Source organism: Onychostruthus taczanowskii, unplaced genomic scaffold (assembly GCF_017590055.1).
Source record: "Onychostruthus taczanowskii isolate IOZ18803 unplaced genomic scaffold, ASM1759005v1 scaffold34, whole genome shotgun sequence".
Taxonomy (NCBI): Eukaryota; Metazoa; Chordata; class Aves; order Passeriformes; family Passeridae; genus Onychostruthus; species Onychostruthus taczanowskii.
Window position 1 is genome coordinate 793,064 of NW_024500794.1, and position 14,728 is coordinate 807,791.

At 39.8% G+C, this 14,728-nt stretch overlaps 1 protein-coding gene across 1 annotated transcript; it reads right to left on the minus strand.

Moving 5' to 3' along the window:
* Positions 1-3,419: 3,419 nt before the first annotated feature.
* CD86 (CD86 molecule) lies at positions 3,420-12,675 on the minus strand. The gene is made up of 6 exons (XM_041411003.1): positions 12,541-12,675; positions 12,374-12,423; positions 10,740-11,084; positions 6,377-6,688; positions 4,229-4,369; positions 3,420-3,439 (listed from the first exon to the last, which is right to left on the minus strand). Exons 2-6 carry the CDS (start codon positions 12,417-12,419, stop codon positions 3,420-3,422), a joined length of 864 nt encoding a protein of 287 aa, XP_041266937.1. The 5' UTR covers positions 12,420-12,423; positions 12,541-12,675.
* Positions 12,676-14,728: the final 2,053 nt, after the last annotated feature.

Consider the following 14,728-nt stretch of genomic DNA (forward strand, 5'->3'; position numbering starts at 1 on the left):
TATTGTTTGTTGCAGTAGTTCAGTAAAACTAACTGACTTTCTTCTTTGCTAATACCCTGTATGCTGGGAGCAAGTGTACACTCACCAAATTTAAAGATGATAAAAGACTTGGAGGAGTGGACCCCAGACAGTTGTGTGGCCATCCAGAGAGGTCTCAAGAGGCTGGGGAAATGAGCAGAGAGGAACCTTCGGAAAAAATCTAAGGAAATCTAAAATACTGCTCCTTGGGAGGAATAGTCCCCAAAATACACAGGTACAGGCTGGGGCAATCCATCCGGAAAGCAGCTGAGCAGAAAAAGACAGGGATGGCCTAGAGGGCAAGCTGAAGATGAGGCAGCAGTGCGCCCTCGTGGCAAAGGCGGCCAACAGTGTCTGGGCTGCATCAGGGAAAGCGCTGCCAGCAGGCTGAGGCACGTGGTCCTGCCCTTCTAATGAGCACCAGTGAGGCACCATCTGGAGTCCTGTGTCCAGTTCGGGGCTTCCCAGGATGTGAGAGACGTGGGCATACTGGAGAGAGTCTAGTGAAGGACTACAAGGATGATTAAAGGACTGGAGTATCTCTCATCTGTGCACAGGGGCTGCTCAGCCTGGAGAAAAGAAGCCTCAGAGAGATCTCATGAGTGTGTATAAATCCCTGAAGGGAGGGTGCAAAAGAGACTGAGCTAGACTCATTTCAGTGGTGCCCAGTGACAGACCCAAAGGCAATAGGCACAAACTGAAACAGAGGAGGTTCTCTCTGAACATCTTTCAGATGGAAATCCTTTTTGCTGTGAAGGGTGACTGAGCCCTGCACCAGATTGCCCAGATATGCTGTGGAGTCTTCCTCCTTGGAGATAATGACAAACTGTCTGGACACAGACCTGGGCAACTTGCTCCAGGTGACCCTGCTTGAGCAGGAGGGTTGAGCTGGATACACTCCCTAGACCCATTCCAATCTCAACTATTTGGTGATTTAGTGCTGGTAATCAGTGAACTTGAAGCAATCTATCACAACTCTGAGTCTGATAACAGAATTAGGGCATTGGATGTGATATTGAACCATCTTTGCCATTTCTTTGTTAACATTTCCATGTTTTCTGAAATTCATAATGTTCTGCCTAAAAATAAAGGAATGGTGTTTTTGAGTGAAGCTGTTCCATGCTGTGGTTCATAGTACCACAGCATGTACACTCTTTCCTGTGCTTGCCACTTTGATGGAGTCACTAACTGACTGAAAGCTGCCAAAGAAAGAAATGAAGTGTGTGAGGCAATAGCCTGGAAATCTGAATGCATTTGTATGGAGGACAAAAATGCCAGCACATCAGCTATGCTTTTCCTGTTCCTTGCTACTGTGCTCATTACACCTGCTAGTGCAGAGGATTAATGTTTCAGCACACAGAGACAAATTAAGATTTTCCCTGAAGCCCATTTGCTTTTTTCCCCTTAAATCTTTACCTGCAGGAAAGAATTAGATTTGATTTAAGGGAAAGAATAGAGGAGGTAGAGAAATTGAGCAGTTAATAAAAGGAGGTTGGCAGCCTAAAGTAGAGGGATGGCAAGGGAGAAAACAAACAACTTCACCAATTAGGAACAAATTATGGATGGCAGGGAATTTTCAAAGGATACACCTAACCCACCATGTTGCCTTTCCCACTAGTTACAGCTGCTGATGTACATATCTTATGTACATACGGATGAACATATGAAACCTCCAGATGTGCCATTCTCAGTCATTGCAGCAATACCTTTTTTATTAATTTGCTTCCAAGAAGTAATTCTGAAAATATTTCTTCCTTGCGAAAACCAAATGTTGGTATTCCCTAATATGATGCTTTAATGGAAGGAGAATAAAAACAGCAACACAGAAAAAAGACATATGTTTTAATCCATCATTAAATAAGTTTTCTAGAAAGTATAAACTTTTACAGAAAATTAAAACCTTTACCTTCTAATAACATTCGAATGACATTAATCTGAATGAAAACATTTGGAATGTTAGTGTAATATCTTAATAAACTGACTCCCAAATAGTTTAGCTAACTCAAAAGGACATGCATTTCTCTCACATACTTGAAAATGGAGTAAAAATTGAGGTGAAATCTAGCAACTCTCATCATTTAACAGAAAAGAATATTTCTACCCAACAACTGTAGAGATTTATGGCTCCAGATTGCAACTCTGAGCTGAAATTTGTCTTAAGAATATGATACTAATGTCCCTGCTCTTTCTTAAAGTGTCAGACCTACAGACACAATCAAGATCTCAGAAGAATTTTGTCTCAGTTCTGCATTCTTCCTCTGGAAAGATGTCAGTGCTGTTGAAGAATATAAAGTGCAGAGATCATTCAAGATTGGAGAACTGACACATTTTGAGCAAAACAAAGGATCTTTTCTGAAGGATAAAACTCCTTCCTATGGCTGAACATACCACAGTGTATAAATTGCTCTATCATCAAGGTCTGAAGTAAAATTAAGAACATAGTCAACCAAAAAGGAACATGACTTATGTAATACTTTTTCATTATCTGCTCAGCCTAATTTTGTATGGTTAGATATACACACATATGATACCTCATGCTATCATTTTCTATCCCTGCATCCACCTGAGCAATTCTTACAACTCTCAGTCAGAATACAGAGGAACAAAGTGTGGAAGTATTAACTGTCTGGGTATATTAAGTTTGAATGATGTTAAAAAAAAAAAAGAAGTTAATCACCAATTATGTTTAAAGCAAGTTTTTCCTTTAGATTATTTCTAGATTCAAATTCTTGATAGGAATTCCATGACTTTTCTTAGAAAGCAGGGATGTGCTCCAAAGTTCCTCTTCCTGATGTGAAGCTTTACAAGGAAGTTACTGGTACAAAGCCACAGTGGCTCTGCCGAAAGCCTTTATGGCTCATGGTTAGGCAGGAGGCTTGAAATTAGATGACCTTCAAGGTCCCTTCCAACCCAAATCATCCTACTATTCTATGGTTCTGTGATTCTATGATTTATTGGCAATAGCTTACCTCTGATGGTGTTTGCAGTGATGGTTATGATTCACAGATTGTGGCTTAACTCTTTCTATTTCTGAGACTTTCTGTGACCCATGTAGCTCTGCTTTCTCCATTGACTCTCAGGATTTTACATTTTCACAGTGCATAATAAAAGATACAACAAAAAGGTAGTCATGCAGACAGGCAGAGCATCATGTTTACTACCATTTACTACCATTTAATACCATTTACTACCATTCTGGAGCAACAATAAAAGCAGAGAACACTGGGCAGTAGGTTTCAGCCGTCACACAAAAGTGTTGCATGCTGTACTGTAAGGCTTCTGGGAAGGATTCTTGTTCTGGCAGGACCTCTAAAAACATGGGACCTCATGCTTTGCTGGGTGCAGAGGTGGTTCCCAGTCAGCAGTCTGGCTGATGGCCTCAGTTTCAATCTGGATAGCTTCTAGACTGCTAGACTGACACCTAGAATAGATCAATATGTGATTTACAGAAATGTGAAAAATAGGAGCTGTAAAGGAGTTGATAGTAAATGTCCAGTTATCTTAGAATTTGAGAAAAGAACAAGGTGGGGCTCAGGACCCTTGGCTGTATAGGGAAGCAGGACTGACTGAGGAATGCATTTCCCTCTTGCTACAAGGAAAATAGATTGTGATGTCAACATGATTCAGTGCTGAATAAACCCTGCACTGCTGAGAATTAGTCTTGGAACAAAATAGAGAAATGAAACGCCAAGATCAAGTTCTGTTCTCAGTACAAGATGATTCTTTCATCCCAGTGTCTGGGCAGCTTGTGGTGGAGCAATGTTCAACTCTGTGATGACAGAAATCCTTCAGTGAACTTCATGTAAGTTTATCTCATCCCTGCCCCAACTCCACCTTTCTTATAAGTATTGATAGGCAAGAAAGATTTATACAGTTCAATGACTTTAAGAGCCAAATCTACCCCAAACCCAGAAAAAAAAAGAAGGATGAAACTACTGGAAAAGGTGGTAAGCTGGTGCCATGGCAGTCTCACAGAGCACAAAAAAGAGGGAGAACTGGATTCCAGGATGAGACAGGAGAAAGATGTTTTGACTTGCTGCAGGATGGACTAAGTTACTACAGAAACTAAATTGTCCTAGGAAGTTTAGCTTAAGTCCAACATGAAACCTAACTTTCTGTCAGCATCTTGAAAGTAGGTAAAGGGATGATTACAAAGGGTAAAGGCTGTGAATTGAGGGACAGTAGAGCTGAATGACAAGTAGTAACTTACTCTGGTTGGTAGACAAGATATTTCTGTTCTTCTTTAATATCACAAAACCCAGAAGAAGTGCAGAAATGATCAGTACAACCACAGCTATAAGTGGGCCAAAGAAATTTATCTGTGCTTGCTCCATTTCTTTCTCTTGTATCTCTGAATAAGAAAACGGAGGAGATACACACAGCAAAGATTAATTTGGTGACAATTACTTTAAACACTCTATCCCAAAGTTACATGAAATATAAGTTTAGGTCGAGGCCCTTGGCATCCTTTTTGCTTTACTAGAGTCAATAAACCACTATCCACATTATTTTATTTCCCTTTCCAATAACTAGTGAAACTACCTGGTCTTACTGGTCACTTCAACAGCAGTAAAGCAAAGGACTCTTTCTGAGGTTTGGGTAACATGTGAAAGATCAGCAATCTAATTGGTACAACAATCTATGAGGCAGCTACGGTGCCAATGTTTCTTCGTGTTACTGTGCAAGTTGGAAGAACCTGGAACACGTTACTCCTTGGTGTCTGTTGGAAATGATGGTCAAAGACTAATGAAATGCTGTAAGGGATGTGAAAGTAGCAGGGAATTCAAAGGACTTTCCCTCTATTTTTGGTTTTTGTGTTTTTGAGGTTTTGGTTGGCAGGGTTAGCAGCTGATAGAGCTTCAGTTATTGCCAAATAAAACATATGTTTGTGTGGAGTTCCTGGTTTCTTACCCACCATCACTGTTTGTCAGGTATCTATTTTCATAAAGCCAGAGAGGAGAGAAGAATTGAAGAGGAAAGAGGAAGATTCAGCATTATAGCTAATTTAACTATTTCAAGACTAATAAGCGATGTGCAGAGCTGAACAAACATTAGAAGGCTTCTGGAGTGTATTTTAATAGTATTTAAAAGTCCTAGAATGCAAAGACAGCAGAGGCAGTTTGCCATATCTGGTGTTGATAACTTAACCCTTCAGCTAAATTTATATTAAGGAAACTGCACTGTGGAACTTTTTCAGAACAAGTGGCAAATTTCATTTACATCTGCAGTAATAAGGTGCATGTTTATACTACCCTGGTAAGCTTTCCTGCAATGCTACCATTCCCTCTTGGTTCCTTGTTTCTGTTAATTGAAGCACAGCTCTCCATCTTCAGCATTGTCTAAAAGAAACATGTGCAAGCCAAATGAACCTATGACCAAAATGGGAATTGTCTTTATTTTGATGTTCTTGTGCCATAGCTTATTTAAAAAAATGTGAAAAGAAGTTTTCCTGGTCCAGAAGATAAATAAAATACTGCTTTAGTTTAAAGAAAGGATCAGCCATGTGGAACCCTGAGATAATCTGGCAGTAAAGTCATAATGGAACTCAGGTCCCCAGCTTCTTCTTGCAAGAGGTGTCTGAAAAAAGACACAATTTCAGAGAAGAAAAATCCCCAAATAGTCATTTTGGAATGTGCACTTAATTCTGCCAAATGTTATGAAAACCACCAGGAATGCTTCTAATATTAGTCCAAGTTTCATGGTCTTTACAGTTAAAGTCAGCTCTATCTGGCAGTTTGTGAGCCAAATATGGTCCATGGAACTCTTGTGTTTAGCCTTCTGCCTCTTTCTAAGGAATGATTAAGAATAGCAGCTCAAGCACTTTAAACCAGCAAAAGACCCCTTTTTTACTATTGGGGTAGTCAAACTCTGGAAGTTTGCTGAGAGAGACTGTGAAGTCTTTATCCTTTAAAATTCAACTGGATAAAGTGCTGTGCTACCTATTCACCCTACTACAGCAGAGTGGTTGAACTAGATCATCTCCAGATGCCCCTTCCAACCTCTCCAGTCCTCTGATTCTGTGAAGTGACAACCTCTCCCAACAGCTTGTCACCTCCAGAGACTGGTTGCTTTGTTGCTACTGCAGCATCTTCCAGGGAGGAGATCAATAGGGCTGTGCTCTGGGTTGTGTAGCAATTCCTTCTCTGTGCCCTCTCATTGCTGTAATAAGATTTCCCATGTGGAAAGGGAGGAAGTTTAGCGGTGAACAGGATAGAGAACCTACAACCCTTTTAACCAACTTCTACTCCTACTTAGAGTTATTCCCTGCCTTGACCATGCTGCTGTCTTTGATCAGCTGTGCTGCGCTACTGCCTGCTCCTACCCATGCAGAAATTGGAATGGCCAAATGGAGACTCACCTATGCCCAGTGGGACTGAGACAAGGCTTCCCAGCTGCTCCCTAAGGTGAAGCAAGCAGCTGATATTAGTGGGGCTCTTTGTAGGAACTGGGATATTCAGCTTGCTGGTAACGTTGTACAGCTTTGTCACAGCATCCTGTGAGACATCCATGTGAGCCGTACTGCTGTGTGTTATGTTCTCATGTGAAATCAGCCAAGTCATCTCCTTGGGCTCTGGATAACCTCCACTGGAAGAACAGGTGAGGTTCAAGTATCCGTTGGGCTTTAGTTCCCCGGAGTGCAGTTCTGCTATCTCAGGTTTACTATAGTTGGCTGAAATAGACCAAAGACAGAGCATCATGAGCCAGCCACACCACGTTTGTGACAGTCTCTGCCAGTTATTTAAGATTTTCAGGCAGAAACAAGTCTTTCTCTCAGGAAGACAATGGGCATTCCAAGAAAGGATTTGTATGACATTTTTTTGGTGTGTATGTAGACTTGCTGCTTCTTGTTCTCAGGATGTTTCAAGGATGCAAGTCTCATCAGCCAGACAATGGGCCTCTGTTTCTCCCACCTCTTTAAGACACATTAATACCACAGAATAATGAAATCTGGCCTGCTTGCAAATAAGAGCTTAAGCAGAAGATGGGAAGGGACCACAATGCTCCCTACCTTTGGCGTCCTGAATGGGTAAGGGGAAACCCACAAACATCTAACTGGGAAATGTAAAAAAAGAAATAATCTGAGAGAATCCAGATTCTTACCAGATGGGGTAAGTTCAAAGTGCAGTGCCGTTTAAGTAGAAATATCCCCGGTGTCTGTCAGTATTGCAAGCACACATTTTGCAGCATATAATTCATCATCACTTTGTGGCAGGGTTCCCTTAGCTTAACTTTTCTGATGGAATTAACTATAGCATAAGGGTTTTTTATTTTGTGTTTTTGAGTACTCATCACAATAAGTGAAAAACCCACCTGTTGCTTTAAAAAGCCAAGTTTCCCATACAAGAAATAGTGAAACAGGAATGGGTAGAACTATTTAAACATAAAATATGAATGATAAATAGAAGCTTTTAACCAATACCCACTCTTAATTAATCTAGATATTCTCAACCAGGATTTGTTTGGTCAGAGGTTCATAGTGAAAATAATAGACTGTAATGGAAAAGGAGGAGAGAGTGTTGACATAATACTGACCACTAAGTTGGCACATAGCAAGTTAAAAAAAACCCGAAGAACCTCCCAAAAAGTCAGAAACTAATCCCAAGAAGTAGACTCAAGATTTCATTGCAAATGCTTCATTTTTTAGGGCCAATAGGACTAAAGACAATATGCAGAAATATTGGAGAAGATAAAAGGGTTCTTAGAAAAATGTGAGTCTTGAGAGGGTCTCACTCTTCTGCACACACACTCAACGTGTTGGAACAAGGATCTAATTCTTGCCCTGGAGAATTCATAATATGGATGAATGAAGAAACATGATGTTGCTTTTATTTTCTCTATCCTAGTACACAATGTGTTGGATTTAGTTTAGTCACTTAAGTCCTCCCAAGAGAGTCCATGGATATGAATTAAAAATTGAAAAAGCTCCCCCTTTTCTATACCTCAAAATTTAGTTAAGTTGTCCCTCAGAAGAGCTCAAAGTCTGACTTGCTTAGCTGTCTGCTGTCAGACTTCTGGCCTGGAGAATTTATTCTCTCCTTTGTAGTTTATAGGGATAGCAAGAATGTAATCCATGGCTATGAAACTTGCCACGACATCCACGTGATTTAAGGCCTTCAATCTTATTGACAGTAAGCAAGTGGAAATAGTGGAATATACATTGCAGTTCTCTTTTATAGCTTCTGAAACCTCAATTTGCTGAAAAGTGATGCTGGCTGCATTCAGGGTGTGGACTACATATATGGGGTTATGTTTGTTGACAGAAAAGCACATTTCAGGAAGTCTTTTGTATTTAAAGATCATGTCTTCCAAAATGCTTTGGGATTAGATTAAATATCTCAAGAGACAGTAGTCCATCAAGCCCTTAATATTTTTCTCAATGGCTTAATCACTTTGCTTTTGTTCTATTTTCTTAAGTGACCATCTGCCTTACTTCCTTCCAGACACTGACTGTCACTGAATTAATTAACTAGCCTTTACTTTTTTTTTTTTTTTTTTTTTTTTTTTTTTTTTTAATATCCAGTATTTTACCTTTATTTCAGGTTCTCACATTCTGGAAACAAAACTCTTCTGATTATTCTATGTTGTAAGGTTGTAAGGTTGTTGTTTTAATGTTTCTAGTTGACTGCATTTTTTCCAGCTTTCAGATAACTCCACTAGAGCTTTTTCCACACTTTTCAGTTTTTCAACATCCCCTTTAAAATGAGCAGCTGTAAGTCTCTCTTGTGACATCACTTCAGTCTCAGTGCTTTGAGTAGTGCATATTTTGAAACAGCTTCCCTAGTCTCACCTACTTCCCTTATTGATCTATCCAGAGGAAGCACTGCAGACATGCCACAATAGCAGATTTTCCAGTTAAGCTGCTTGTCGCCAAGGTCCCTACCTTGCATTTTTAAGAGCCCAACTTTTCTACTGTGAAGCCTTCCTTTTTTTTCTGGAGAAGGATCTGTTGTTATATAAGTCATCGTGGCTGTATGAAATACATCTAACATATATATTGAATCCTAGAATCTCTTGAGTTAGAAGTGACCAACAGAGATCATAAAGTCCAACCCCTGGCCCCACAAAGGATGCCCAAATGTCACAACCACGTTCCTGAGAGCTTTGTCCAAACTATTCTTGAACTCTCTCAGGCTTGGTGCTGTGACCACTTCCCTGGGGAACTTGTCAGTGCCTGACCACCCACCCCCTGGGTGAAGAAACTTTTCCTGCTATCCAACCTAAACCTCCCCTGACACAGTTTCACACTATCTATTGTACTAATTAATTCTACTAATGTAATACATACAAATAATATGTTTAAATTGTATTTGAAGGTACTGCAGAATTTCTGAACGCTTTGTCACCAAGTGATTTAGATAGATAGCTTTGTGTGACTGCCCTGTTATACTTGTACAGCCCTCAGTTTTTCTTATGCCCATTTTAAGTGTGACATGCCAAACTACAAAAATCCCTCCATGTATGATATGAGATTCTAATTAAAAAGCAGCATGTAAGCACAGGTACATTTCAATGTTTGTATTTTTCATCTAATTATTTTAAAGGGCTTGACATTTCTAAAATATGTTTTTATACTGCTCCTTCCTTTGGGAGTTTATTGAACAGAGAATAATTTGGAAGGAAGAAAACAGCATATTGTTAAAACTGTCTTCCTAAGCTAAACCTTAAATAGTGTAGAAGACTTTTAGTCCTAAGAGTGAGATATCTGTAATATGTTGCTCAGATGTTGGGTAAGCTGATAACTAATTCAACTGTTTGAATTGACTGAACACTTGATGCTACACATCTTAAACCAAGGGCCTTGATACTGAGTGCACATTGTGAGTTTCTGAGTTCCGAAATGTCACTGAAACTGCTTCTCCAGTAGATCCTGGGAGAATCAGAATTAACAATCTACATTTTCTGTCTATAGATCAAGGGAACACTTGCTAGTAGCAGAAAGCTATATAAGGTTAATTGTCCTGGTACCCTGCTTTTGGCTGCTGTTACGCCTAGCCTGTTCTCTTTTCAAGCATTATGCTGAAGCCTGAAAATACCAGTGCAAGTTAAAGCTGTTTTATTAATGACTAGCACTACCATGGTGGAAGACAGAACACAGGCATACAGATAAATGTTACTAACAGAATAGTTTAAAATAAAGAAACATTAGGATTATATATTAGGAATTAAAAAAAATAGAAAATGTGAAGAAAACATTGGTGCCTCACTTCCATTTCCCTGTTAAAAGATTTACTGCCTTTTTCTCTGGTTACAAAAAATTCTCTGATGCAAAAAAATATCAGGTGGAATCTCACCAATGTATGTATATATTTTTTTTCAGAGGTATTTTCTGTCTTCCTTTAGCTGAACATATGAATTTCTACTCCTCCATGTGGGCTGTTTTTTCTTTATTTTTCCTGTGATTTATATGATCATAAAATAGCTGTATGCTTGCAGAGATCTTGCTATGTTTCAATTCTAATTTGCCACCAGTGTTGGTAAGGTTGGATAACTACTGCTACTTTTAATAAAAGGTACTTTGTCAGATGCAAATAAACAAGTATATTTTCCAGAGTCCCAAAAGCCATAAAACTTGCAGGAAGCAAGTCTCTTATCTATCTTTAGAAATTCTGCTCCAGAACAGGCACAATTTCAGGAGCTTGGAGACAGGACCCATATTTCTGGACTGAACAAAACCACAGAGACTCTCACAGACCAGATGGCAATCGGAAGAGATTACTTACCAATGATGTGCAGTGAGCACTCAGATTTGTGTATGACCTCTGTTGATTGTTCAGTTATTTTTTTCATAATAATACACTGATAGCGTCCCTCATCCTCAACTCCTGCATTTAACAGCTGCAAGGTCCATTTGCCCATGTCCACCTTGGTGCGATTTATATATTCAGGACTAAGGTTCTCATGTTTTTCTTGGCCATAATATACTTCGTGCACCACTTTATGAGTGTCTTTTTGCCAAAAGATTATTAAGTTCTTCACATCAGTTTTCTGAGAGTTTGGAAAATAGCAGGAAAGGTGCACATTGTGATGGAGAAATGCCTTCACTGGATGCACATTGGCAGCAATACCTTCGACAGAGAGAGAGAAAAATTTAAGATTTCCACCAGCTACAAAAGCATATCAAGTTGCATTCAGAGATCCAACGCTTAACAACAGTGGAAATAAAAACACCAGCATTTAGACACAAATTCTCTCACTAGGGAGAATGACAGGACATGTAGTTGTTCAAACTGACTCATTTAGTCATAAGCAGTTCAGGTCATAAAACTGTTTCTTATTTTTCTTCCTATATTTTACTTTCCAAAGAAGGCCTACCACACACAGATCATGAGCATCTATATTTTAGAAGATTTATCTGCAGGCCAAAGATCCAAACAATTCTTGCTTGCAGCATCCTGAATATGATGATATTCTGCCACAAAGAAGATAGTTGCACAATTTCTGTTTAAAAAGTTGAGTTAATTCTCCTAAGAAAATAACAACTCATTAAATTTTTCAAGAAACTGTGAAGTATACACTGTGTGGTAAATGTGAGTGTCTAGGGAATGCATGACCAGAAGGTCAGAAGCAGGTGAACAGTTTCAGTCTCAATGAAGAATTAATCTAAAGTTTAATGACAAATTAAATGTCAGATTTAACTATTCTGTAATTAATTTAGAATTTAATGACAGAGTAAATGTCAGATTTAACTGTTCTGTTGCTGATCTTGTTAACAGAAATGGTCAATAAACACAGTTATGCCTTCATGCAAAGAAAGGATGAACTGCGCTACACAAGGGATGATTTTTCTCCTGCTTTCCCCCATGCATGTGTCCATTATTACAAGTAGTGTTCTGGGGGGACTGTGTTTTCTTGGAATAAGAAATGCAGCCCTCTGTCCCAGAAGATACAAACTGTTGTGTTCAAAAGGAGGAGAAGATTTACAATCTCTCTCCTGGTGCAAAGTTTTGACTGTTCTTCCAGAGCACCAGACTGCAAAATGATCTCTGTGGCTGCCTCAAACTCCAGTTGTCCCATAACAAACTGACAGTTTTCAGTTTAGTACTGCTCTTCTCTATAATGCACAGAGGTGATACATACACATTTTATAGACAGATTTAAATTGAGAATTTAAGAGCAGCATAAAATAAGTGTAATGTAAAGATATAAAGTTGAAGAGAGAAAGTACTTACTATATATATTTTATAGAGTCCCTGCACACAATTTAAATCCATGTCACATGGGCTATATGACCTTGATTGTGCAATGGAAGTGATTAATACTACTAAGTAAGGAATGAGCTTCTTAGTGGATGAGAAAGTATTACATAGCAGGACACAATCAAAATAGTTTTAACAATTAAAAATGTGCCTTTTACCTGGGAGAAATATCATAGCACAAAGGAAGAATATGCAGACCTCCATGACACTGTAAGAAGAAGGAAAGAAAGAAATATGTTAGAGGTTGAAAACACTCCAGTACTCCCAAAGAAGTGGTAAAACAAGAAGTTTTAGCAAGAGAGAGTATTTAGAAAGTTAATCTCACCTTTTTCCATAGACTGGTGCAAGGGATTCTATGTGTTTCCCAGCCTTTAGCAATCACAACTAGCATGCTATGGCAGATCTCTGGTTTACAGAGAAGGTGATGTTGTGCAAGATTGCAGACTGTGTATGCCATGGGAGGAACACAGAGTCTCTGAGGTCCAAAAGGCAGGACAAGTACCCAAAACGTCTGGAGCAGAGGAAAGAGGAATGGGGAGCATGCTTGGCCTGGCAATGTGGGGAAGAAGATGGGGAATTGAAAGTAGAGGGGGAGGAGAGCGTGATGAAGAAGGAAGAGGTGGGGGAGACGTCTCGGTGATGTCAGCTACCAGAAGTGATGAAGTGTGTGATCTTCAGTTTTGTGACAGGAACAGGAACCTATCCTTAACAACAGCAAAGGATAACATAGAGAAATCCTATGATATATAATACAGAGAGCTGATGCTAAACAGCACATAGTTCGTGGTAAAGAAAAAATTAGTTTTTCAAGAAAAACCCCCTATGTCTTCTTTCCTAAGCAAAACACCTCTCTGGCTGCTTGGGTTCATGTGATGTAAGGGCCCACAGTCCTGGTCAACAGCCAAATGTCATTCCCCTGCAGCCTGAGTGCAGCACCTGCATCTGGTCTGTGTTTGCTATTTTGCATTTTAGGAGCACCTTTGTGATTTTTGTGTGCCTTTTCCATATATTTGGCAAAAGCCTCAATATCACCCTTGCCAAAGTCCTTCACTCTCCTCCTTCAAAGAGCTCCAAAGAAACCTCTTTTGCAGGAGCAGATGTAAAACTTTCCAGCTCTCATCCTACTTAAAACCAGTGAGATCTCTGCCTGCTGTCCTCACTGGTAGTACACTTTCCTGATGGATGGTTTCCCATTTTTTGTCATGTTTTATTTTAGGTTAGTACACTTGGGTCTTCACCTTTACTCCAGGTCTTTGGTGTCTTCTTCTGTTTAATACAGAATTACACTCAGTCCACTGATGTGTTTTGTGAGTGTACTGTACTGTACAGGACTGACAATGGTATTTTTTCCAACTTCATCCTACCTTTTCTTAGGAAAGGGGAGAAAGAAGTCCACATGGCTTGGAGGATATGGATAACTTTCTTTTGATCCACCTGTCATATCAGAAGAGGCAGGAGGGGAGGGAGGGCTCATGCAGAATCCATTGCAATAGACAGAGGTAATTATTTTTCTCCTCCAGCCACCCATCTGCATTTTAAACTTTTATCAAGGGATTTTCCCTCCCAGGCTGTGCCCCACTGAACTAAATGAGACAACTGACTGCCTAAGTAAAAATGCCTGTGCCAAGCCACTGAAAACAACATAAACTACTTTGCAGCAGTCATATTTCCATCCTATAAATAAGAATTTTGGCTTTCAGTCAAGTGACAAATAAAGGATAGCTCTATTTTTTTTGATTCAGTGCAAGTGTGTAAGAGAAGAAATTAAAGCAATTCAGCAACTACTGACACAAGTGGAGAGAGTGTTCTGCATGTTTTGCAATGACTGTCTCACAGAAACAAAGAGCAAAATCAGAACTGAAAATGAGAGTGAGAGAGAAAAAACCGAGGCAAAAATACCAAATAGCACTGCATGCCTTTCTGTATGGTTTGGATTCAGAGCTGTGAGGACAGACGTCCTCAAAATTCCTGCATGTTTTCCTGCCTGCCATCTTCCAGGAGAAGGCACATTGCTGGGGTGCTGGCATGAAGAAGGATCCTGTGAGTCTGCAGAGGGGTGTACACCCACCTTCCCTGCAGAGGGGAATTGATGCTTCTCTCATGGGAGCTTTTTTATAGAGAACTGCTGAATCATTAATTGGACCGCTACAACTTCAGTGCTGCAAGGAGCTTTACTTCCCCTTTTTTATAAAATGCCTTTAACCAACAAATGCAAATCCTTGGAACCAGTGTCCAGAAGACTGAAGGGAGGGAGGGGAATTACACAGTATCACTTTGGGCTACTTACACCATTCCTTTGGCATATTCAGTATAAATTCTATGCTCAATTCACTCTTATATCTGCAGGCCATTGATAGTCTTCAGTCCCAGAACTGACCAGCAGTCAAAGGTGGCCAGGCAAGAGAGGAAAGATAGACATTGTGGGTCTGTGTGTGGATGTGCAGTTTTGCTGTTCACAGGTTGAGTGCATCCATCTGTGGAAGTGGCACTTTTTCATGGTGCCAGTGATAACC

Excerpts from the sequence above, each read along its gene's own strand:
- CD86 (XM_041411003.1), bottom strand. The coding sequence starts at position 12,419 with ATGGAGGTCTGCATATTCTTCCTTTGTGCTATGATATTTCTCCCAG. Across the intron at positions 11,085-12,373 it reads TGCTATGATATTTCTCCCAG|GTATTGCTGCCAATGTGCAT; the intron begins GTAAAAGGCACA and ends TCTCTGTCGAAG. Across the intron at positions 6,689-10,739 it reads GTGCTCACTGCACATCATTG|CCAACTATAGTAAACCTGAG; the intron begins GTAAGTAATCTC and ends GGTCTATTTCAG.